Source organism: Cydia strobilella, chromosome 15 (genome assembly GCF_947568885.1).
Source record: "Cydia strobilella chromosome 15, ilCydStro3.1, whole genome shotgun sequence".
In the NCBI taxonomy this organism is placed as follows: domain Eukaryota; kingdom Metazoa; phylum Arthropoda; class Insecta; order Lepidoptera; family Tortricidae; genus Cydia; species Cydia strobilella.
Genome location: NC_086055.1, coordinates 15,506,447 through 15,530,897, shown reverse-complemented (window position 1 = coordinate 15,530,897; position 24,451 = coordinate 15,506,447). Strand labels below are relative to the sequence as shown.

Here is a 24,451-nt window from a genome sequence, read left to right as displayed (position 1 = left end):
AATAATTATAGTTTGTTGAAGGACTGTCTCATTTCAAACATATAGACAGAGAGAATCATACTATCTTTGTCTTACAGTAGTACTAGCACCCAAAAGAAAAGGATGAGAAATTTTTTTTTGTTCTTATTTACTGACAATTTAGTATGACCAACTATACTTTGAAACTTCTAAAACAAATTTTGGAGAAAACGAAACGTATAGTTTGTCAAAGGACTGTTTTATTTCAAATATAGACAGAGAGAATCATACTATCTTTATCTTACACTAATACTAGCCAGTACTAGCACCCGAAAGAAAAGGATGAGTATAGTTTTTTTGTTCTTATTTACTGCCAATTTGGTTTGACCAACTATAGCTTCCAACGATGACAAATAATAGGTAGTATGGCCTATGGTCTTAGCCTGTCCAGAAGGACGAATATAAAAAAAAAAACAAGATGACAAATCATTGACAAATAATGTCATTGTTTAAGTTCTTTATTAAATAGAAATATTACTGTTGAATTTTGCTGGGTTCCGGGACATTCAGGAATTTTTGGTAACGAACTTGTAGATAAGCTTGCCAAATCTACAGAAAATATCCAAGTTTGTGATTTAAAAGTACCTCAATCCGATTTAGTACCTTTTGTTAAAGATCTTATGATTAGACGGTGGAACAACTTGTGGTCTAAATCCAAAGAAGTCAAAGGGAAATGGCTAGCTGAAATAGTCCTGGCACCTAGCACCAAGTCGTGGTTTGAATACCAAAGAAAATATGTAGAAAGGGCATTTATTACAACTATGTGTAGATTGCGCATTGGTCATGCTCGTTTTCCTGCACATCTTTTCAGATTAAAGCTAAGCGATTCTGCTGTTTGTGCACATTGTAATTTTAATGTATGTGATCTCGAACATATATTTTTCCATTGTCCTTTATTTAATTTACAAAGGCTATTGTTTGTTGCCATGTGTCTGGATACAGGTTTGCGAGTTCTGCCAAGCTCCGTTCAGGGCCTTTTGAAATATCAACAATTATATCCTGTAATCTATGAATTTGTTCTTCACACTATTGGCAGTCTGTAAATGATTGAAATAACCATAAAATTTATGTAAAATGTAATGACTTTTAGATTTAGATTATATTGTGTATTAGTTAGATTTTAGGTATAAGCTGTATAATTACTTTTGTGTTTTATGTTTGAGCTGATGGCCAAGTTGCCAATGCTCGTAATAAATGAAAAAAAAAAAAAAAAAAAAACAAATAATGTCATGCGCTATGCATGCGCTAGTATTGTCAGTGTCAGTCAGTGTCAACATAACTTGCCAAAGTGTGAAGGTGGTACTGGTACGCCACTCGACCGATATTTGAAATAGGTCGCCTAATTCCTTATCACAGAACTAATAAAATATTAAACACTTGGCCATAAAATGAGGTGACGTGGATAATTAAATTAATCACTCATACATTCCAGTACAAATTGAAACGTGCATGTATTTATACATGAAAATGGCTGGTACGCCGATCAAGTTGGGGTCTGTTGTGTCCTTCTGCATCGTGCTATATGCGATGTATTACCGTAAGAACGATATGGGGGATGACCGGCTGCACCCTATGAGGGAACAGTTGTTGATACTTGAAAGCCAGAATAGAGTGGGGCTTGGGAGTTCTCAGCCGAGGGTTGCGCTCGGTTACGGGGCTTGCCACGACTTGTTTGTGAATGCAACCCTGCTGTTGGACCACAGAGAATTGAACGGGGAGCCGGAACACCACAGTGAGATCAGAAATAACGATGAGTTGCTGAAAAGTTTCGCTTATTTCTTCAAACACGGTGCGGCGGCCGAGTAAGTCGAATATCATAAATTTTTAATACGACCTTCATGCAATTAACATATGCGTCGCGTGCTCTTGTACTATATTAACTGATTTTGTCATATTATAGAAAAGCATAATTTACAATCTATTTCAATTCACCTAATATCTCAATTCAATTCAAATACTTATTAATTTTGTTCTTGAAAAAAAAAATTGTAGGTAATAGGTATTAAAACACTAGGCAGAGATTGACAAAATGTAGTAGCAGCAGTAGTAAAACACTTTATTGCACTATCAGCCACAAAAGTGCATGACGACTGTATCAATGAATTCATTAATAATTTCCCCATGAGTTTTCACAGCTCAGTACATAACAAAGAGAGATTACAATAAATGTGTACAAAGCCGAACTTATCCCTTTAAGGGATCTCTTTCAGCAAACCTAGTAGTTGTAGGAGGCAGTCTTATCGCTATAGTCTGTATCTTTAGGTATTTAAAAGAATGTAAACAAACCACAATTAGATATTTTATTGGGCAAGAAAATTCTTCATGTCAATTAATTTAACTTGATGTGTCAAAGTTACAGAAGTTTCACTACAATATTATTACTTACTCAGCGTAACAACGAAGCTGCTATAATCATGCTATTTCGTTAATAGGAATATATCGGGATGAAATGATTAATCAATAGTAATTTAGTTTTGTAATATATGCAATTACTTTGCCCCCATAAAGAACCTAAAACAACATTGAATATAATAAATGAAATAGGTTAAAGCCAGAACAATGAGAAACATATCCAGGCAGTTTTCTATTTGGTTGGTTTTTTTTTTTTTTTTATCTGGCTTTTACTCCCCGCAATTTTGCACGGGGTTTGGTTGGTTAACTGATAAATGTTTCAAGTACCCGAAAATGTAAAAACACATTGTTTACATTTATTTAACTACCTAAAGATACAGACTATAGAAGCCAATCACTTTCAGACAAGTTTTAGGTATTCAACACAATTCACAACATTGTGATATTTTCTATAAAAAGGGACCTTATTGTCGATGGCGCTTACGCCATTATTAACGATGCTCTGATATAAATACAATGCCGCGCGGCGGTGTGCGGCGTAAGCGCCATCGACAATAAGGTCCCTTTTCATAGAAAATGCCCCAAATCCATATTAATATTATAAATGCGAAAGTCTGTCTGTCTGTCGGTGTGTTCCCTCTTCATGCTTAAACCGCTGAACCGATTTAGATGAAATTTGGCATAGAGATAGGTTGAGTCCCTGAGAAGGACATAGGATAGTTTTTATCCCGAAAATCATCCCTTAAGAAAGTAAAAAGCGGGGTGGAATTGAGATAATTAACGAAGTGCCTGATAATTTGTGTGCATAATATGCTCAAATTTAGATTGCTATGAAAAATTTTCCAGGTGCTATTCTTACTCTAGCTGCGGTTACTAAGTCCACGCAGACGAAGTCGCGGGCAAAAGCTAGTAATCAATAAATTTTCCTTGTATGTGTAACAAGTTCTAGTAAAACAGATGTTGGTTTAATAATTAAACTTATTTTTCAGGAGATTTGTCTCCAACAGCAAGCTCTACGACAACCTGGTTGAAAAAGCCTTAAAGCTCTCAGACTCAAGATGGTCAATTGGTGGCAACGCTCCACTCATGGCAAAGCGATTCCACACAGAAGGCTGGGAAGTGCTCTTCGCCGGCAAGATGAGCTCTAAACTTAAATCATACATTCCAAAAGAAATAAAAATAGTAGGTGCCGAAGAAAATGAGGAAGTCAAGGATGACATTCACATGATTCTTGAGTATAAGGCTGATGCAAAGTTTGGTGAATTCAAAGCTCCCAGGGCTAATCGGTATATTCTCCATAATGATGAGAATAACCCTTTGTTGAGCTCATTGGAGAAGTTTGCAGAGCATCTGCCGCAGTTCATGCCTGACTTGCTGGTTATCAGTGGGCTTCAGATGATGGATAATTTTCCTTTTAAGAAAACTGACACTCAAGGTAATTACTGCACATTTAATTTTATAAATACAAGTACAACCAGCAACACTACAAACATCTTCCATAGACTTATGATTGATGTAGACATCCTGTTAATAAAGATGAGAAATATTGACTTAGAATAAAAAACAGTATGTAGGTATTGTATTGTAGTTCGGGCGAATTTTCCGCAACTCCACGAGGTAGGTACTTGCTTAGGTTTTTATTATGCCGATTATAAAGCAAATACATATATTAGTGATCAGAATTACTTCATATTAAATCACATTTAGAAACGGGTCTATCGCGAATTTATTTTGTTACCTTTATTTAGAGAGACAAATAGACATATGGTCGCCGACTTCCTGGACGAAGATGGCACGTGAAGAAGAAGACCTTTATTTACCGACGTTACGTTAGGATTACTTCTCCAAAATTTGTGTTCAGGACAAATATTTATTTCTCAGTCTACATATGTGGTGTATTTATTATAAGTATTTATTTTTTATCTCTGTGGTTATCATATAATCTAGTACCTTGATATGTAATTCAGTTGCAATTTCAATTCATTTGAGTAAACAAACCATTAACAAACAATTGCTGTGAGTCTTTTGTCAAGGCTTTATTTATAATTCAGATGTTTTTCTTTAAATGATGACGCCTTTTAGCTGTAGCGGCCGCCTGGCGGTTATGGGCTCAGTTATTTTGCAGTTGATGATGAACATGATGAAATCGTTTTTTAAAGTTTCGTACCCAAAGGGTAAAAACGGGACCCTATTACTAAGACCAAAGATAGATATAACTCCGTAATAGATGTTTACAGTCTAAGGAAAAAACGTGCCTCGAAAATCAAGAAAATTTGATTCTCGTTCAGAGGGCGCCACTAGTTTTGGCCCACTGTCGTATAGATGGCGTTGACTGTTTCGTTTGTTATTTAACAATTTTAACGCATATCAGTGAGGGAACATGGGTCAAAATCATAAAAATAATTAATGCATTTAAAAAAAATCATTTATCTATATTTAAATACATTTTATCGTATTTTTATAAATCTTAATTTTTAGTTTTAAAGTGTGTCGACAGATGGCAGTGAATTTACTGGGGTTACAAAATTTACTATGACAGTACCGCTCTAGTATAAGTTACTCTATGCTAAGACTCCGCTGTTTAGGGTTCCGTACCCAAAGAGTAAAACGGGACCCTATTACTAAGACTCCGCTGTCTGTCACCAGGCTGTATCTCACGAACCGTGATAGCTAGACAGTTGAAATTTTCACAGATAATGTATTTCTGTTGCCGCTATATAAACAACAAATACTAAAAACCGAATAAAATATTTCAGTGGGTCTTCCACACAACAAACGTGATTTTTTTGCGTAATGGTACGGAAACCTTTTTGCGCGAGCCCGACTCGCACTTGGCCGATTTTTTTGGACACATATTTTTGTTAATTCTAGCAAGGATTATTTATAGAATGAATACCTATTGTTGTCTTGTTTTTCACAGAATGACTAGTTTTTTTTCTTTCACAGATCTCAGGGCTGACAGACTGGAACTAGTCAAAAAACAAATCCTGTCACAGCCCGCTCAAACACTCATCCACTTCGAAATGGCAAGTTATGTCGACCTCGAACTACTTCTACATCTCAAGTCCAAAGTCCTACCTTACGTTGACTCCATGGGCATGAATGAACAAGAACTGACCAATATACATAACTTACTTCTATACGGAAATGTGAGTTATGCTGCCGATTCAAATCCAAGAGTAGCCGCAGCATTGGACCAAATGAGAAAAACATTCCAAATGATTCGCCAGAAAAATCAAGAAAAAAACAGCGACAGAAAACTGACACGAATTCATGTACACACTTTAGCCTATCAGGCCATCTTGACAGTGAAAAACTCATCTTGGAAGAGAACCGCCGCTGCCACAGCAAAAGCGTCCCTAACAGCACACAGATACGTGTGTGACGCTCAAAATATCTTGCTAGAGAAATCAAAGTTGTTGCTAGATGATAGTTTCGCTACGAGCACAGCTAACGATAATAGCAGGGTTGTTATAGAACCGACCAATCCAGTCACATGTTGGGAGGAGACACTCGAGGGTGACAGAGTCGAAATATGTGTAGCACCCGTGCTGATATGCACAGAAGCGCAATTGACTGCCGGCGCGGGAGATAACATATCAGCCGCCGGATTAGTACTTCAGATAGAGAAGTGAATTAGCGTTTTTGCTTTATTTTATGTTTTACTTAAATATTTAAACGGGACATCATGTGACTTACATTTTTAATAAGTTGGTTGTTATTATGTGCCATTTGAGTTGTAATATTGACATCAAACATTGATCAAAATGACTTGTCTTCTGTTTAAGGAGTACATACTTAATGTTGTATTTATTTTTAATTTAATGAATTATATTTGCTTGAAGGTGTTAAGGGTATTATTAGGAAACTGAACATTCTTGATCATATTTATTATTATTTTAGCCATTGCTTGTAATGAAACATTCCTATAACGTGAAATACTTTTTGATCTGATATAAATGTTGTTTGAATAAAAACATAACTATAAAAACATGTTTTATTGCATTAAGGTTTAAAACTAAAATGGTGAACATTATGTTGAAAATAAATTGTACATGACAATGATGGTAGTAGTAAAGTAATACTTGATATAACTTGGATATAGAAAAAGTGACCAAGGCCTTCAGTGCCCACGGATTAGGATTGAACTTGAACTTAGCGTTGTGACTCAGGTGGCCGAATGGTTGAGGCATCTGCCTCCTAGACACGAGCCCTTAGCCAGTTTTTCTTCCATACATGAAATTTATAATACTTGATAAAGAGAGAATGCAATGTTGTTTCTCAATTGTCTAAGGGTTAGGCACACAACAATTAGGTATGCATATTTAAGCTGAAACAGCCGAGTCTTAACAATAAAGTAGGTGGTCTGTGTGTATTTTAATTTATAACAATTTTGTATGAATTCAATATCAACATATACCTGTCTTATGTCTGATACCTACAGGTATATATTATTACACAGAGTATTCAGTTTGTGAAGCTACTGAGTGACTCTAACAAAAATATTACAATATTTGTCATAGAACTTCATTAATGTCACCAATTGAGAAGGTAATTTGTGTCCATGGATAGCAAAACATGCCACTTTGTTGCTTGATATAAAGACGCTTTGACAGGTTATTCGTATATAAAGATACAAGCAAATCTCGTCCTTACGGTAAGCGACAAAGTGGGACCTTTGACTAGACTGACACATTTTTGGTTCACCTACTATGCAAAGCAATGAGGGCTATCGTTTTTTTGCCCACCAGTTGGCGCCTCTGTTGATGGTGGTCCAAAAGACTAAAGAACAGCTGTCAGTCATTGAAGTGACAAGTGACATTTGACATTCCGAACTATGGAAAAGACCACCATCTACACTAGCGCCCCTAGTGGCGAATTCATACACGTTAGCCCTCATTATCATACCAATGTGGTTTCCATGTATATTTTGCAGTACGAGTGGTAAATTGATATAGACATAGCGCTGGCGCCTGATGCAGTGTGCAAAACCATATCAGTATGAGCACACTATGAACTGCCTTACATTCAACTTGATAGCATTCATATTCACAAAAATTTACATCAGTATTAAAAACATATTTTGGTTATAACTACAAGCCATCTTTCTCACACCACTAAACTTAACCCCTCGAACGCCCATATCAAAAATTTGCTACCAAATTAATAACCTTGAAATTGTACATTAAAGTTCAAATTGTTTATGACATACGGGACAAGACATTCGAAGGGTTAATGTCATAATTAAAATAAACGCAAAACAATAGAGTAAAATTGGTTGATGAGTTTATAAAAAGAGTGTATTCCCTATAATTAAAAATTAAATAACCATTATCATCAGAAACTTATAACTAGACTTATAATTCAATAATCAACACTCAGTCTTACATATTAGGTGCCTACTTACTGAAACAATTTAATCATCAAATTTTATCTTTTTATTAAGTGGCTGCCCTGTCGCTCTGTAAGGGTCATAGAGACCGCTCCTAACAAACCTTTTAGCCGCTTCAATGTCCACTGTTGGGCGTTTATCTCGATCTTTTATTTCCTGCCATTTAACCATTGTAGCTTTAATTCTTTGTAGCTCGTCTCTGATTGGATGTTTCGTTGGATCGACGCCTTGTATTCTCAAATGAATCCAATGAAGAGAATTTAGCGTGAACGCAAGGAATAAATCCAGCTCAATTTGTGCAGGCAAGGTAAGCTTGTCATAATGTTCTTTTAGCGGCAGCAGTTGATCCAAAACTTCTTGCACTTCTATCAAATTTTGCTTGAGGTCTTCGCAGTTGTTAACGAAGTCTTTATCCTTCGATAACTCTCCGTACTCCAGATCCCAATTCATTGTGATTGTTTGACTGCAGACAGATTATCCTTTTATACGTGTAGGTAATCGGCTTTGATTAGAAAGATCGCCCCACGTTTTATTTATAACCTACGACCCTGACCCAACGATAGGATAGACCGCCATATGAAATGAAATGACAATTGACATGACATCACAGGCTGACAGTAATGACAGATAAGCGTATGTGTTTCCATTGAGGTTTCCATAGTATGTGTTAAACAAAGAGTTTGGAGTATATAACCTATGGATGGTATAGAAAGGATGCCAATCTCTTATGGCAGAATTGTTGCAAAAGTGACCGCTTTCAGCTTTAAATAATAGTTCCTAATCTCTCCGGTGGCGCTAGTTAGGCTCTGGGACATGATTATAACATGAACCATATACGGCAACAAATAACCCGACCAAATTACGTAGGTTGTTTTTGGTAGTATTTCGGTGTATGGTGGCGCCGCCTAATTACTGTTTTTTGATGGACACTTTTCATACATAGAGATTTGGCTCCTTTATATAGTCTCCATGATATAACCACTACGTTGGTCATACGCATAGACCTAGCATTACATAGACCAGCTATACGCGTGCGCCCGTAAGGGATAGACATAGATGACGTCATAAACGTGAGGATACCATATTCGTAAAAATTACCCCAATATTTGATATCACGTTGGGGCGATTACCCTGGAGGCAAAGTTAGCTTGTTTGACGGTATTAAAAAATTGTTAAATAAAATGTCAATGGGCCGTTCTTTTTAGGCGTATAAACAATGAAATACCTCCTATAATTCGCGCAGGTGGTACAAAACTAAACATGTTTAGTAAATAAAACGTAAAATAAAATGTATTATGGGTTTTAATTTAAAGAAATCACAAATCGCAATCACACCAATTAATGTACACCACATTTAATCTTCACAACATTTGTTTATTTATTTTTTGGAATTAGAAGTACGAAAAAACTTCGAGGTCAAAATTACCCATAAAATTATGATATTTTCATCTGGTATCCCTAACATGATTGTTATGCAGCTAAATTAAGAAGAAGTTTAAAAATGGCTGACCTCAGACTCCTACCTACCTACGTAATTTGGGCGGATAATTTTACAAATAATGTTTTGTTAATTTGCGTAAATAATTGTGATATTTTTATTGAAATCGTTTGATTCTACATTGCTTTGAGTGTAACGTAATTTTACGATGTTATTCTCACATAGTGCGTTAAGAGGAAGGTGTAAAATACCGTACTTACGTGTGAAAGGTTATGATCTCATATTTTTGCTCAGAGCGGCTTTTACAGCCGATTACAGAACAATTCACCAGTATTTTATCAAAGTTCAAGCATTCAAAACGCTAACCATTACTATATTTCATAAGAGAAAGCACTATTTCATACAAAACAACGATAATTAAACAAGCAACGAACAAACATGACATGTCACGTACTTATTTGTTTGCCACAACCTCGGTTGTGGCAGCGGTGGAAAAGTGAAACTATGACAAGGACAAACAATAACAGCGCTTTCTCTGCTACTCCTACTGAAAGATACATAAGACTATCCCGTTCGGTCATTTTCCCCCACTCCTCATGACCGATCCAGTTATACTAGATTCATGGTCATACGTATAGAGATTTAGAGATGGTATAGAGGTTAAATAAAAGATTGGACACTGTTCGAGACAAATAAAAAGCTGTTAGCAGAAGCAGAGTAAAAATAAGGGCTACTTGTACAAGCAGTTGCTTTTCTTAAGCGCACTCCACACTCGTGCGCGAACGCGAGTGTGGAGGCGATTACGGAGATCTGCAAAATCGACGCCACACTTTTTAGGGTTCCGTTCCCAAAGGGTAAAAACGGGACCTTATTACTAAGACTCCGCTGTCCGTCTGTCTGTCACCAGGCTGTATCTCATGAACCGTGATAGCTAGACAGTTGAAATTTTCACAGATGATGTATTTCTGTTGCCGCTATAACAACAAATACTAAAAACAGAATAATATAAATATTTAAATGGGGCTCCCATACAACACGTGTTACGACTTTTAACCTGTCTTCTACCAAGTAGTCAAAAATAACTACCGGTAACCGAGGCCGGAGATAACCGGCTAATTGTTTGTTGCCCCGTCATCGCGCTCCACACCCGCGCGGGCCTCACCGGATTTGTCTCAGAATAATGGATTTGTTACCACAGATTTTTTTGTACGCGAGCAAATTAGCAGGCGAAAAGCAGCCTTATTTTGATTTAAATAAAACTGCTTTTCGACCGTAACAAATATGGGGCACAAAATACTGGACGGATATCTCCGGCCGCGGTATAGAGGTGTTTTTTCTCAAAATTTTGACAAATGTATTTAGCTTTTTTTTTTGGCCGATAACATCCGCATTTGGTAGACAACAGGTTAATGCGGCCTTTTAAATGGCAGGTTGACGGGGTTGATTTCCGAAATCAGCAGCAGCAGCAGATACGCGAGTGGGAGGTTAAAAAAATCTCGGCAGACTTATTTGAAGAATGAATGCATGAAGTTCTAATTTAAACACCTCGCTTGCTTAGTTACTTTTGCTGACCGTACACTGCGCAAATCATGAAAATGACTGAGGATAAAAGAAACAAACGGTCAGTTATAATTTTTAATTTACGGAACCACAATAATTTTAGTTAAAGGTGTACTTGCACAATTCTATATTAGTATCATAACTTTTCAATACATTTCACAGTGATTCATAATAGTCCTATTTACTAAATGAGGGCTATCGTTTTTTTGCTCACCAGTTGGCGCCTCTGTTGATGATGGTGGTCCAGAAGACTAAAGAACAGCTGTCAGTCATTGAAGTGACAAGTGACATTTCGAACTATGGAAAAGACCACCATCTACACTAGCGCCCCTAGCGTCGAATTCATACGCGTTAGCCCTCATTGTAGTACATTAATCGAAGAGAGTATATCAGTCGTCCAAGTATTCGAAAGGTTCTGGGGGTTCAGGTTCTTTTTCTTCCTCTGTCTTGGGGCCGAAGGCGGCTACCGGCTCGACCAGGACTTGTTCTCCGTCTCCGGAATGGTTCAGCATGACAATGCCACCAATCATTATATCCTTCAGTGGAGTGAATCCGGAGCCCTCAACTATGGTAATATTCTTGAGTTGCTGCCGCATTATCCTGGCGGGGTTGTTTAGGATCTCGAAGGTCGGTTCCGGTTCCTTCTTCTCCTTGGTCTCCTTGTCTTCTTCTTTTTCGTCCTTCTTGGATTCCTTCGAAGTAGAGGCGGAATCCTTCTCATTCTTGACAACATGGACAGTTATGTTCGGGTTTGGGGACTTCGAAGAAGACTTTTTTTCTTCCTCGTCGACTTCCATTTTTAAGGTGGATGAGGCGCTGCTTGAGGCGCTAGCGGTGTCTCCGCCGTGCGCCCGGCGCCTGGCGCGGGCCGCAGCAATACTAAGAACGGCAGTAGTCACGCGTTCGCGCTCCTCACGTTTCTTTTCTTCTAACGGCGCTGGGTATGCGTATAGAGAAGGCTTCGAGTTAGATTTGATGTCCATCTGCGGCATTTTCAGATCGGAGTTCAGCGCGATCAGGCAAGTAGGCGTAAAAGCTAAAGACAGGCAGTGAGCGAGCGGGAACCAGTACCAATATTGCGTGAACACCAACATTCCGACTACAGCGAGCATGTTCATGTGGCCCGTTCGGTTTTGGAGGGAAACGGTCATGTTGCGGCCTCCGGCGTCAATGATGCCCTGGGCGAGGATAGCACCAAATTTAGCCATGACGTCTTCATGCTTGTTCGAGATGACTTGCGCGTAAAGTTGCCTGAAGTAGGTAACCTTCGGGCACAGGGCTTCGGTTTGTTGGATGAGGATCATAGCGGAGGCGATGAGAGCGCCCTGTCGAACGAAGTTTACGGGGTCGAATTTGACCATCGGTTCGAGGAGGCCGATGGCCTCGCGGTTGCCGGTGCCGGCGCAGGCGATGCCGAGCGCCATCGCCGCTCCGTAACGAACGTGAGGGTTGTAAGACTCGGCTAGGAGTGAGACAACTGACGGGCATTGCTCAGGAGTCCTGAAGAGTAAGAAGCCGAGGGCTGTGACGGCAGCGCGGCGGACATCATCGTTTACGTCAGACACGGCCACATGGAGAAGAGTTCTGATGGAATCGTTGTTACCAGTACCGCAGTAGGCGGTCGCGATTGTGTAGCACCCGGCGCGGCGGAGCAGCGGATCCTTGTCTCTTAATAGTTGCTGGACTAGCGCATCAGCCTCTTCAAGTCTTCCGTACATGGTGAAGGAGATTCCGACTGCCAAACCGCGTAAAATCTTCTCATGCTGAGTTTCCTGAGCATATGCCACCATATCCTCAATAGCTGCAGCATGCCTTGACCCAAGCATGACCATACCCATGGCGATACCTGCGGCTTCGCCTGTCACAGCATCATCTTGATACAGATTGAACTTCAACTGCTCATAGACATCCTGCCTATGGCTTCCCATGGCGGCTAAACCTAACCCGAGGCATCCACCGTGACGCACCATTTCATTCTGCGCATCTTTTAATTGCGTTAAAAGATAGTCAATGATGTTCGCGCCGTGATTAGCGTGGATCAGACCGAGGGCATACAAGCCACCACCTTCAGAATACCCAGAAGAAGGCCCGGCTTCTTTAGGAAGGTAAGACTGCATGAGGGCTAAGGATTCCCCTTCATGTCCCCTGTGGATGACTCCGAGAGAGGCTGTAACTGTTAATTTAGCCCAGTTTGTAGCTCTTGCTAACCATTCCAGGTTATCCCTTAGGAATTGATCGCTAGTGGTTCCTGCATGCATGAAAGCATTAGCAATAACTGTGGCAGTGTGGCAAATAGATACTCTGATAGCATCTTTTGTGTTCTTCAATATGAGCATATCAGCATGATTAGATCTGATTAAGAACTGTAACTGTAAACCAATGGAAACATCACCTCCAAGAATAGAAATGAGTTTTTCTACCCTCTTTTGATGTTCTTTTTCCTCGTCATTCAAACTTTCAATGTCCCTAACTGGTTTTTTAGACTCTTCGGCAGGTGTGTCAACTTCCATGGCTGTTGAAGTCTCAGGGAAAGGTCCTCCTTGTGGCTGGGGCTTACCTCCAAGAGCGCTAGGTATGGGAGCAGTGCTTCTTAAAGCCTGTAAGACCCTACCTAGGAACTGTTGTGTAGCTGAATCATATAAATCAAAAGCTATTTGATATGCCATGAGAACTGACTCTGTAGGACCATGTGTCAATTTATCTAGAATTTCAGCTACAGAAAGAGGGTCTTCAAGGAATATGAGGCATTGACACATGTTGACATAGTCAGGGATGTTGAGGCCGCGGTAGAGACCGACGAGGGAGCGGAGAACTGTGCTGCGGAAACCCCTGTTTTGAAGGAGGCTCATTGCCACTTGGAAGGCATATTGGAGCATGCCTGAAAATAAAGAAAGAGAGGTGATATTAAATTAAATATAATAGGTACACAATTTAGCTCTTAATTCTCTTATAAACCGCAAGACAGGAACAATCCATGACCAATCGAGCGATAACTCGTATAGTGGTTAACGGCTATGTATGATGAACCCTCGTGGATTCGTCAGATGATAGTTTAGATGCTATTGCATTGCGAATAAAAAAAAATCGTCAGCCGGTTGTATCGCGGTGGAAAGACCGTCAGCTGGTCACATAAACATGTAAAAAATACATGCCTCAATATGATAGTGCTATCATTGGTATCAAATGAAACTTTGCATGTAGCGTTCCATCGGGCGTTTTAATAAACGCCTGCGTTTCCAAGCATACGCATGCTTTGCGGACATAAAATGGTAAGTTGCGTATTTTATACATGTTCATGCTGATGGTCTTTCCACCGCGCGATACAACCGGCTGACGTTTTTTTTTGTCATAAAAAAAATTGAATTCATAATATGATCTAAACTATCATGTGTCGAAGTACCAACCAAGAGGTGATGACTGACGAAATTTTCGCCTGGCCCACGGTCTATTAGTAGGTATATATCTTGATTAAAAAGTCTTCTAATTCTAATAACAAAACTTCCGTGAGACACAGACATATTAAATGCCGAGCGTTTTCGACTTAAAACACGTGAGTGACCTAATATGTCTTCTAATTCTACTCAATATTATAAATGTGAAAGTTTGTACCTATGTTTGGATATTTGGTTATTATGCAAAACTCTCTCTAAACAGATTTTGACAAAATCAGGCGCACATATAGCCTGTCCTGTCTAGCATAGGGGGCTATGGAGCTTCCAATTTAATATTATTCGTCGTGGGTTTAAGGGTGGGTTTATGAGTTTTTCGCAACTTATGTTCAAAGTATCATTTGATATTTACCAGTCGCTTTTTGGTGAAGGAAAGTTTAGTTAGTTTTATTAGGCATTTTCCGCAAGTCAACATCCAATGTGCCTACTTTGCGTGAATACGAGGTCTTGGTGAAGGAAAACATAGTGAGGAAACCGGACTAATCCCAATAAGGCCGAGTTTCCCCTCTAGCTTGGAACACTGAATGGCAGTCACTTTCGTAAACACTAGTGCCTATGACAATGCATGGGATTCGTTGTCAAGCGGACCCCAGGCTCCCATGAGCCGTGGCAAAATGCACGGATAATGCGAAGAAGATGATGATGTCACTACATAGTATAAAACAAAGTCGCTTTCCGCTGTTTGTATGTCTGTCCATATGTATGCTTTGATTTTTAAACCTACGCAACGAATTTGGATGCGGTTTTTTTTAATAGATAGAGTGATTCAAGAGGAAGGTTTATATGTATAATTTGTAAAGGTTTTGTGTAAATTAGTTGAATTACCCGTGCGAAGCCGGGGCGGGTAAACTCATTCACTGCGGGATGGGGTTGAAATTGAAAGACCCCATGCAAAGTGTACTTAATTACAAGTTGAACTAATTGCCACAGCAAACATGTTAAAAAAGTGGGGTCCCTTTGTTTGACATAATTATTGAAAGTCATAATGTAATGATTGTCATATTATCATTAGTCATAATTCCGAAACCGTTAACTTTCAGGATTTTCCTCGGGCTATCCTATAGATAGGTTAGGTTAGGTTTGTTTTATGGGTATCGGAGGTCTACAATCGAGTTCCCGAAACCCCGTCAACAAAGCGCGCGGCGGAACACCCCAAGGGGTTTAGTCCGTGGGAGTCGGACATACCCAATAGGCCCCTCCCGGGCCAGTGGGATCCATAAAGGATTCCCCCTGGGTCATCAAAAAAAAAAGGTTTGTTTTATGGCAAACCTGAAAAGTTACGCGTTTCTGAGAAAAACAAAATTATGACTAATGATAATATGACAATCATTACATTATGACTTTCAATAATTATGTCAAACAATAGAGACCCTAAAAAAGTTTGTGCTATTCTGGATGCAGTTGCAAGTAACAATCTTTATTATTTCTCAATTTTATAATGCTATGTTTAGCATGTATTTGTTTGTAAAGTTCGAAAGATTTAAAACAAGTTCAGTTAAAGGCAAAAATATCGATCCAGACAAATGGCTCAAAAATATGTGAACACGACTTTATTGTTAAGGTGTAAGTGATACAATTTTTTGAAATTTTGGGAATGTATATAAATTTATGCCCTTGACTGTTCATAATAATAAATAGATAAATTACGAAAAACTGAGAAACATTATCACTTAGAATTAGACATGACCATGACAAACAAAAACCACAAACCTGCAATGTCATCAGACTTCATGATAGACTCCTCAAAGATGTCCATACGCCTCGTCTCCAGCGCCAAGCCCAGGGCCTGCCTGTACTGCCCGTCGTCAAGGCATCGTTGGAACATCCGGTTCACTATGGCCTCCAACCGAGGGTCAATATTCTCAGCTCCATTATCCACAAACAAAACCTTCCGCTTCTGTGTGTAAAAATCAATCGCCTTCGCGATCGTTGTATCCACATACTCATTCCGTGCATTGACATCAAACAAGTCTCCAGCACCTAATGCGTACGTCAATGAATCCTCAAACGCTCCCAAATGATAATACACCTTACTCGCTACCAAGGCCGCTAGCTGGTGCTGAGAAAACACTTTATCTTCGTGAAGAATCTCGATCTTCTCAATGGACTCTGAGATCTCGGGCCAAAATTCATCGACGATGTTGTCCAACCTTTTCAATGCGAACTCTTTCACCTCCGGTATCGGCTCGTCGAGCAGGGATATAATCCCCGCGGCGGACGTAATATTCATTTTGTTATTTTAAAACTTAACTTTAACTAAAACTAATATATCTCGGGTTTATTTCAATATATACTTTCTTTGTAATAAAAATGAGAACGCGAGTCGGGATGAATTGACAAATTTCTTGTTTCACAAACAATCTAGAGTATTGTGTTGCACTACTAAAAAATAAATTATGATAGTAGAATTAAAACGTAGTGATTAGAGCAAGGCCCCAACGCTGTCTGTGCTCTTTGACGGCGCAGCAACTAGTATCATTCCTCTCTCCTCGCTCTTGTAAAAATGCCATTTGTCAAAAAAGGACAAACATACTGTTGACAAGACGAACTTCTAATCAAGTCGTAGCCATTTTGATTGAAATGGTTGATCGACTGTGAATGCGTGCGTATAAATGTGTATGAGTGGGTTTTAGGGATGTGAAAATTTTAATTAAGTCATTTATCGGTACGCGCTACACAGCGGAACGGAATAGCGCTTATAGTTGGTCAAACCAAATTGCCAATATTTGCTGAGAGGGTCGATTGGATTTACCCGAGTTTGAAGTTAAGTTACCAAAGGTTAGGTTAGATTACTTTTTAAATGATTATGTTATTATATTTAAATATTAAATTGCTTTTAAATGTGTAAAAAAAAAAGTGTACTGATACCTAATACTTAACTTACATTGATTGTTTGTCATCTTGACATGTTTGTTTAATAAGTTAGTAAAAACTATTAGGTCGTATTCAATCCCCTTTTTTCTAATGGCAGAATTTTGAATTTACAGTGTAGCAACACCTGCCAATGCATTCCATAGACAATATACAAGGCTTCGTTCAAAAACCACTACAATGCTCAGATTAATTATTAATTACTCATAAATTAGGACATATTTTAGGAACATCAAGTTAATATAATATTTCTCAAATATTATTCATTTTATTTGCAGTAAGTACACAATATTATTACAGGTAGACATAAGAAAATTATGTGTAAATATTTCAGACGTTTTCGAACACGTACTGTGAGTTGTCAACTTTATGTCAGTGTCGTGTCGTGTAGTGTATTGTCATTGTCAATTCGCAAAGTTCGTAGCTCGTAGAAACATCTGTTCAATAACGCTGTTTTCAAATAATTATATAAAATGTTGGATCTGTTCAGTATCTTCAGTAAAGGAGGAATTGTGCTATGGTGTTTTCAGGGCACGAGTGAAATATTTTCACCGTCCGTGAATGCGCTGATACGCAGCGTTATACTGCAAGTAAGTTATACCACTACGCTACAACATTCGTTCTTATAGACCTTGATCTAATCTAATTAATGTATTCGCATTCACGTGGCTAAACTGAGCCCGTTATAGCCAAAATCCTGTATGAACAATAGGGCTCGTTATAACGTGTATACAGTATTCATACTCATTACAATATGGACTTTCCGTCGCTGGGGAAATTTCCATATTTCCCAGTTTACAATATGCGTAGTAATGTTATCCTTATCTCGAGGTATTACTTAATTTACGACCTGTATATTGTTTTCTATACAATCGTTTTTTTAATTTACAGTTTAAAACACATTCCTAATTTATAAGAAACATTGTTTTATTCAGAACATGTGACATATTCATCATCATCATGAATATTTAAGAGCTATGCTCTTGTCGGTGTAATAATCGCCACTTCTCGTTGCTGGCCCAGCCTTTTTAACTCTCTCGTACAACAAGACAGAAACTTTACATTTTATTTGGCTGAGATATGTGAGCCTGGGCCTTCCTCTGCGTCTGTTCCCCTTAATCTTGCCCTCCAGGTTGTTTATAACGAATCTTTCGTGACGTATCAGGTGGCCAACCATCTTGCCCCTTCTTTTAGCTATAATAACTTATCCAGTGTGTCATAATGATTTGCGCAACTTAATGTGTAACCACTCTTAAGTAAATACTTTCGCGAATTAAATGACTTAATTATTTGAATATCGACAAGGTTCCTAATGACGCGCTCGACAGGCGTGGCGCTCTAAGGATTAAATAAGATTTCACGATTAATAACCCAGGATGTTTTTATTTTATTCCAGGAGCGTTCAGGCAACACAACATTCAACCACAACTCCCTAACGCTCCAATACAAACTGGACAATGAGTTTGAGCTGGTGTTTGTGGTAGCGTACCAGCGAATCCTGCAGCTCTCGTACGTGGACAAGTTCCTCAACGATGTACACCTGGAGTTCCGGGATAAGTACAAGAACGAGTTGCAGGGCGGGCAGCATATGGGGGACTTTGATTTTAAGGCGTGCTTCGATGCGGTGTTGAAGGGATGCGAGCAATGGGGTAAGTTAGGTTAGGTTATTTTAAGGTTAGTTAATAAGCAACAGCGAATAGGCTATTACTGAACCGGTAAGTTTTGTCTTAGGCTCTATCTTTACATTCCATCAGGTGTGACTTTCCACCAGTGCGAGACGGACTCGCTCACGAAGGGTTCCGTACCATTACACAAAAAAACGGCAAACAAATCACGTTTGTTGTATGGGAACCCCACTTAAATACTTATTTTATTCTGTTTTTAGGTTTTGGTTTGAAATGTGAGAAAAACATTCAGACTTTAATTCTGGAATCATACATGTCAGTTCTGTGATACTATTATATATGTAACTAGGGAATATTTGCAGGGTCTTTAGGGTATATCCGAGAGCAGCAATGAAACACCGCGTTAGCTCAATCGTGTGTATTTCGGAACTGACAAGCTAACATACAAAATGTTTAACCACCCTCTAGTCGGCACATGTAAACTTATATCTACCCCATATTACATATATAACAGATACAACTAAGTTTTTATACCTGTGAATGTTAATAATGCTTTGGGAAATGTAATGTAAGTAGCAGTTCGTAAGCACTGTGACTCCCGGTCGTCGGTCGGTGGGGTGGTCGGGGGTCACCCGTTGACCACGAACGCTGTGAAGGGTTCGAAACGTCGGCATGTATTATAAATTCAATATACGCGATATAATCCGTGTTCATAGTTTTATTTCATTATTGAAGAATATTATTTAAATTGTTGCAGCCAAGTCCCAAGCTAAGATACCTAAGCAAATGCGGACGTTTGAGGATTCTCAGAAGTCCAAGAAGACTGTTGCCTCTATGATTGAGAGGAAAGGGGAGGAGAAGGGAAAGAAGTCAGGTAAACATTATAAACTTAAGCTTCGCCGTACAAACAGCCCCCATTTTCCTCCCTAGATAATGACACTATGGAAAACTATTTTTACACAATTCATTAATTTATCGTTTGCCTTTTGTTGATTTTTTGATTATTATAAGATTTTTAAAACTTTGGAGCGATAGACAAAATACATACAACTTTTTAAAAGCTCGTAATAAAATATCAAACGATGGTTGTGGTTTATATAATATTCCGTACAAATCCATACTAATAATTAAATGCGAAAGTCTGTCTCTCTGTATGTTACCTCTTCACGCTTTAACCGCTGAACCGATTGAAATTATCTCACTTCCACCCCGAAAGTGAGATAATTGATGCAGCGCCTGACAGTGATGTAACTATTATGCTCAAATTGAATCATTGCCTTTACATTTTATCAAGGCGTTGAAAATTGTGTCTCAAATAAGGATATAAGGAAGTTGGTATAGGAAATCAATAAAAAGCAGATTGGATAAAAAAAACCGGCCAAGTGCGAGTCGGACTCGCGCACGAAGGGTTCCGTACCACTACGGAAAAAACAGCAAAAAAATCACGTTTGTTGTATGGGAGCCCCATTTAAATATTTATATTATTCTGTTTTTAGTATTTGTTGTTATAGCGGCAACAGAAATACATCATCTGTGAAAATTTCAACTGTCTAGCTATCACGGTTCATGAGATACAGCCTGGTGACAGACAGACAGACAGACTGACAGCGCAGTCTTAGTAATAGGGTCCCGTTTTTACCCTTTGGGTACGGAACCCTAAACAGAAGCTACCCAAAATCAAAATACTAGTTCTACGCAGACGAAGTCGCGGGCAAAAGCTCGTATTTTATATAAATGTTAATATCCAGAGGAATTTGTGGACTACCTTCGTATGGAGAAGCGTTCACGTAACATCGTCCTTCTTCGTCTTAACAAGTTTCATTAATTAACTTACTTTTTCTCAAAAATGGATGGCAAAGTCGGCGTTGCCGGTTAATAAGTAGGTCGCGAAGTGCGTAGTTTATGGTCAGTCAAAAAATTAAAAAGTTAAAAACATAGCAGTCTCGATTTCGGGACTGCAATGTTGCATACAAATTCCATTATTTTTCGAGTTCCAAACTTTTTAAAAGTTGAAGTGGCCATATCAAATGAAGGCATACTCGTAGGTCCATTAAACAGCCAGACAGATGATCAGTACTTATTATTACAAGGTTGGTACCGCGACTATTTAGGTGTCTCAAATAGAAAATACACTTTTATTTTTTATAAAAAAAAAAAAAAAGGCGGCAAAGCAAATCTTTTTACTTTTTTCTGTGAAAATATATACATAATAACGTTGCTTCTGTAAAATATTTCTATTATATTTGTGTTTATTGCGCCATTTTTGAGAAAAGCACTATATGTGACTCGGCTGGAAGGCTACTTGCTGGCTTCGGATTCAATTAAACGGACTCCCAAGGTCGTCCGTTTAAAACGAATCCTCAGCCAGCAAGTAGCTACTTCCGAGCCTCGACAATAATGTACTATTGCTTAACAGTTAAGATAGTGGAGGCGAAGTTGACGAACGGCAAGCCGGAGGAACCGGAGGAGGATGACAGCGACGTGTTGGCCGCTCGCGCTAAACTGGCGCAGAAACTTAACAAGACCAAGAAGGAAGTCAAGTGAGTACTTTCACCAGAGCCCGTACAGTCACTCACCGCAATAAAATAAATAATAAATAAATAAATATTATAGGACATTATTCTTACACAGATTGACTAAGTCCCACGGTAAGCCCAAGGAGGCTTGTGTTATGGGTACTCAGACAACGATATATATAATATATAAATACTTAAATACATAGAAAACACCCATGACTCAGGAACAAATATCTGTGCTCATCACACAAATAAATGCCCTTACCGGGATTCGAACCCAGGACCATCGGCTTCACAGGCAGGGTCACTACCCACTAGGCCAGACCGGTCGACAAATAGTTGAGCCATTTAGGGTTTTAGCTAACGGGCGGTCTGGCCTAGTGGGTTGTGACCCTGCCTGTGAAGCCGATGGTCCTGGGTTCGAATCCCGGTAAGGGCATTTATTTGTGTGATGAGCACAGATATTTGTTCCTGAGTCTTGGGTGTTTTCTATGTATTTATGTATATTATATATATCGTTGTCTAAGTACCCACAACACAAGCCTTCTTGAGCTTACTGTGGGACTTAGTCAATCTGTGTAAGAATGTCCTATATTTATTATTATTATTATTTATTATTATTTGACATCAATTGGACCTTTCATAGAGTAATTTTTTTTCTTCCATTACCAAACTATCGATGTCGATAAAAAAATGTTTCTAACTCTAGCAAGATTGCCGACAGTCTTTTGTAATAATAATATAATGTTGTATTAACTTAATTTTTAAATCATGGCATGTTTGTAAATATTTTAAATACCTATAGTTGTTAGTCTGTATAGTTAAGGCATTTAAAAAAAAAAGTTTTTGCATGCTTATTATTAGCTAAGTGTGTGATCTAATTTTACATATTATGACCATGAATGTTACCACACTTAATGCAAATAAATATATTTCATTTCATTTCATTTCATTTGTCGCGAAAATTCCGGGCTCTGACCATCACGCACCGCGATTGTTGATCCATTCAGGGTCCAAGCTAAATTGGTTGCTCAATACTTTATTTATGAAGTGTCCAATTTAGCTAGAGCCCTAAATGGCTCAACAATTTCGGTGCATGACCAGAGCTCGGAACCGGTTTTTTTCAAAACCCCGAAATAGCCCAATATTTTGAATTATTTTATACTCTTCACTTAGGACTGAATCATGTATTTAGGTATCAACTTCGTATTATTAGATTGTCCCATTAAAAATGAAATAAAAAACCAAAGAACAAAATATAACGTAATCGGTATTTTTTGTATGAAGAAAAAACCGGTTCCGAGCCTTGTGCGTGACTGTACATCCATATCTGAGTGAGTGATGCAGAGCCTGCACAGCGATCATAAAATTTACGGAACTGAGTCACACAGGGGAGAAATGCAATGAAAAATAAGATTAAAACCAATCAATTATTAAAATCAACAAAAGTAATTAAAAGGGATTCAATGTGACGTCATCACGTCTCGGACACGACCACGACATTGCGCTACTGGCTTCGGCTAAGGCGAAAACTATAAGTGGGAACGAAAGGTCCGATCGCTGTGTCTCGCTCCAACCTATGGTTGTCGCCTTAGCCGAAGCCATTCGCGCAGTGTCGTGGCCAAGACGTCAATCTACGTTTCTCATACCAATTTCATAGTAACAAATTGTTTTGATAAGCTATTCTTTATTATAAAGAATAGCTTGTTTTACTGGTTTTTAGGGTTCCGTACCCAAAGGGTAAAAACGGGACCCTATTACTAAGACTCCGCTGTCCGTCTGTCTGTCTGTCACCAGGCTGTATCTCATGAACCGTGATAGCTAGAGAGTTGAAATTTTCACAGATGATGTATTTCTGTTGCCGCTATAACAACAAATACTAAAAAGTACGGAACCCTCGGTGCGCGAGTCCGACTCGCACTTGGCAGGTTTTTTACACTACCCAACTACAAAATTGTATTCGTTGAGATACAGATGTTGTTACCATAAAAAAGTCTAGTCAACGTGTTTAAATGTTTATTTTTTACAGGAAATCTCCGAAAAGTCCCAAAGTAGAGAAGGACCGCACGAAGAAACCCCGCGTTTGGGAGCTAGGAGGTGGAACTAGGGATCTTCCAGAGCTTGATTTTAGCACAGACAAGCCTGAAGATTCCAACATTATCGCCGACACTCATGTAAGTCAACTGTAGGGTTTACAATAAGAGTCACAAAGGGGAGAAGGAATGTATGAAGAAATTTGGAGCTCGGTACCTATCAGAGCCTAAACTTCAGTATAGACAAGGCTGAAGACTTAACATTACCCCCGACACTCAAGTCCACTTTAAGAAGTATGACAACCGTCAAATTTTAATCTCGTACCCAATGAGGCCACTCAGCAAGCTTCGTGGCTTTAACACGGTACTCGACTGAAAAGCTCTCCATTATATCACGATTGTATAAAATACTATATTAATTCTGTGATTTAAAAACAAAATTCCTATCTCTCATAAGTTTCAGGTTTTCTCTGAAGACAGACTGCCCTCATAATTTCTTGTTTTTCTTCTTCCGTTGGCGCTACAACCCTTTGTGGGTCTTGTGGCCTTCGCAATCTTCCTCCAGTTGTCGCGTGCCTGGCGACCTTCCAGTTGGTAAACTTTCCCATCTTCCTGAGATCTTCTACACAATCCATCCAACGCTTCTTAGGCCTGCCTTTGTAGTCCACCTTGTAGTATTTGTATTAGTAAATCAGTTTATTGGACAAAAAAAAATTGTTAACATGAAATTTATATAAATTTAGGTACAAAGGCGAGCTTATCCCTATAAGGGATCTCTTCCAGTTAACCTTAGAGTTAATGATTGAAAAAAATCGAATTAGATAGATAGACAAAATTACAGAACGTGCAATAATATTTAAAAAGGAAAACTACAATATTAATGTCTACGAATAACTAAAATACATCAATAGCATTATACAATAAAATAAATATGTACTAGCATACATAAATATATAGTACTAAATAAATATTAAACATATACAATATATAACAAGTACATAAAAAAAAATTGTCATTACTTTTGCTGCCCTCTTGTCCGGCATCCTTTTAAGGTGTGCCAATCTCAGCCGCTGTGACTTGAACCTGACTATGTTCTCGTTCTCTATGATATATATATATATATATATATATATATATATATATATATGTTGTTTTACAGGACCATAGATATTTTTCTAGAAATATTTGAGACCCTCA

At 38.5% G+C, this 24,451-nt stretch overlaps 5 protein-coding genes across 5 annotated transcripts in view; 3 read left to right on the top strand and 2 right to left on the bottom strand.

The window, feature by feature from the left end:
- Positions 1–467: 467 nt before the first annotated feature.
- Positions 468–1,067, top strand: LOC134747955 (uncharacterized; the record flags this gene model as incomplete). The annotated part of the gene is made up of 1 exon (XM_063682633.1): positions 468–1,067. A coding segment is annotated over one exon (594 nt), but the record flags the coding sequence as incomplete, so codon positions are not given.
- A 235-nt stretch (positions 1,068–1,302) lies between these two features.
- Positions 1,303–6,355, top strand: LOC134747609 (ADP-dependent glucokinase). Its single transcript, XM_063682203.1, has 3 exons — positions 1,303–1,820; positions 3,360–3,805; positions 5,317–6,355. The coding sequence occupies exons 1-3, from the start codon at positions 1,468–1,470 to the stop codon at positions 6,003–6,005; spliced, it is 1,488 nt and encodes a 495-aa protein (XP_063538273.1). The 5' UTR covers positions 1,303–1,467; the 3' UTR covers positions 6,006–6,355.
- On the bottom strand, positions 6,352–8,346 carry LOC134747610 (nuclear nucleic acid-binding protein C1D-like). The gene has a single exon (XM_063682204.1). The coding sequence runs from the start codon at positions 8,210–8,212 to the stop codon at positions 7,787–7,789; it is 426 nt and encodes a 141-aa protein (XP_063538274.1). The 5' UTR covers positions 8,213–8,346; the 3' UTR covers positions 6,352–7,786.
- A 2,478-nt stretch (positions 8,347–10,824) lies between these two features.
- LOC134747608 (26S proteasome non-ATPase regulatory subunit 1) lies at positions 10,825–16,568 on the bottom strand. Its single transcript, XM_063682202.1, has 2 exons — positions 15,920–16,568; positions 10,825–13,638 (listed from the first exon to the last, which is right to left on the bottom strand). Exons 1-2 carry the CDS (start codon positions 16,437–16,439, stop codon positions 11,150–11,152), a joined length of 3,009 nt encoding a protein of 1,002 aa, XP_063538272.1. The 5' UTR covers positions 16,440–16,568; the 3' UTR covers positions 10,825–11,149.
- A 900-nt stretch (positions 16,569–17,468) lies between these two features.
- Positions 17,469–24,451, top strand: part of LOC134747668 (signal recognition particle receptor subunit alpha homolog) — a 31,238-nt gene continuing 24,255 nt past the window's right edge. The window contains exons 1-5 of the mRNA XM_063682277.1: positions 17,469–17,670; positions 18,477–18,729; positions 19,463–19,579; positions 21,122–21,245; positions 23,251–23,395. Of these exons, the coding sequence (XP_063538347.1) occupies positions 17,554–17,670; positions 18,477–18,729; positions 19,463–19,579; positions 21,122–21,245; positions 23,251–23,395 (756 nt within the window). The 5' untranslated portion in view covers positions 17,469–17,553. The remainder of the gene's footprint in view (positions 17,671–18,476; positions 18,730–19,462; positions 19,580–21,121; positions 21,246–23,250; positions 23,396–24,451) is intronic.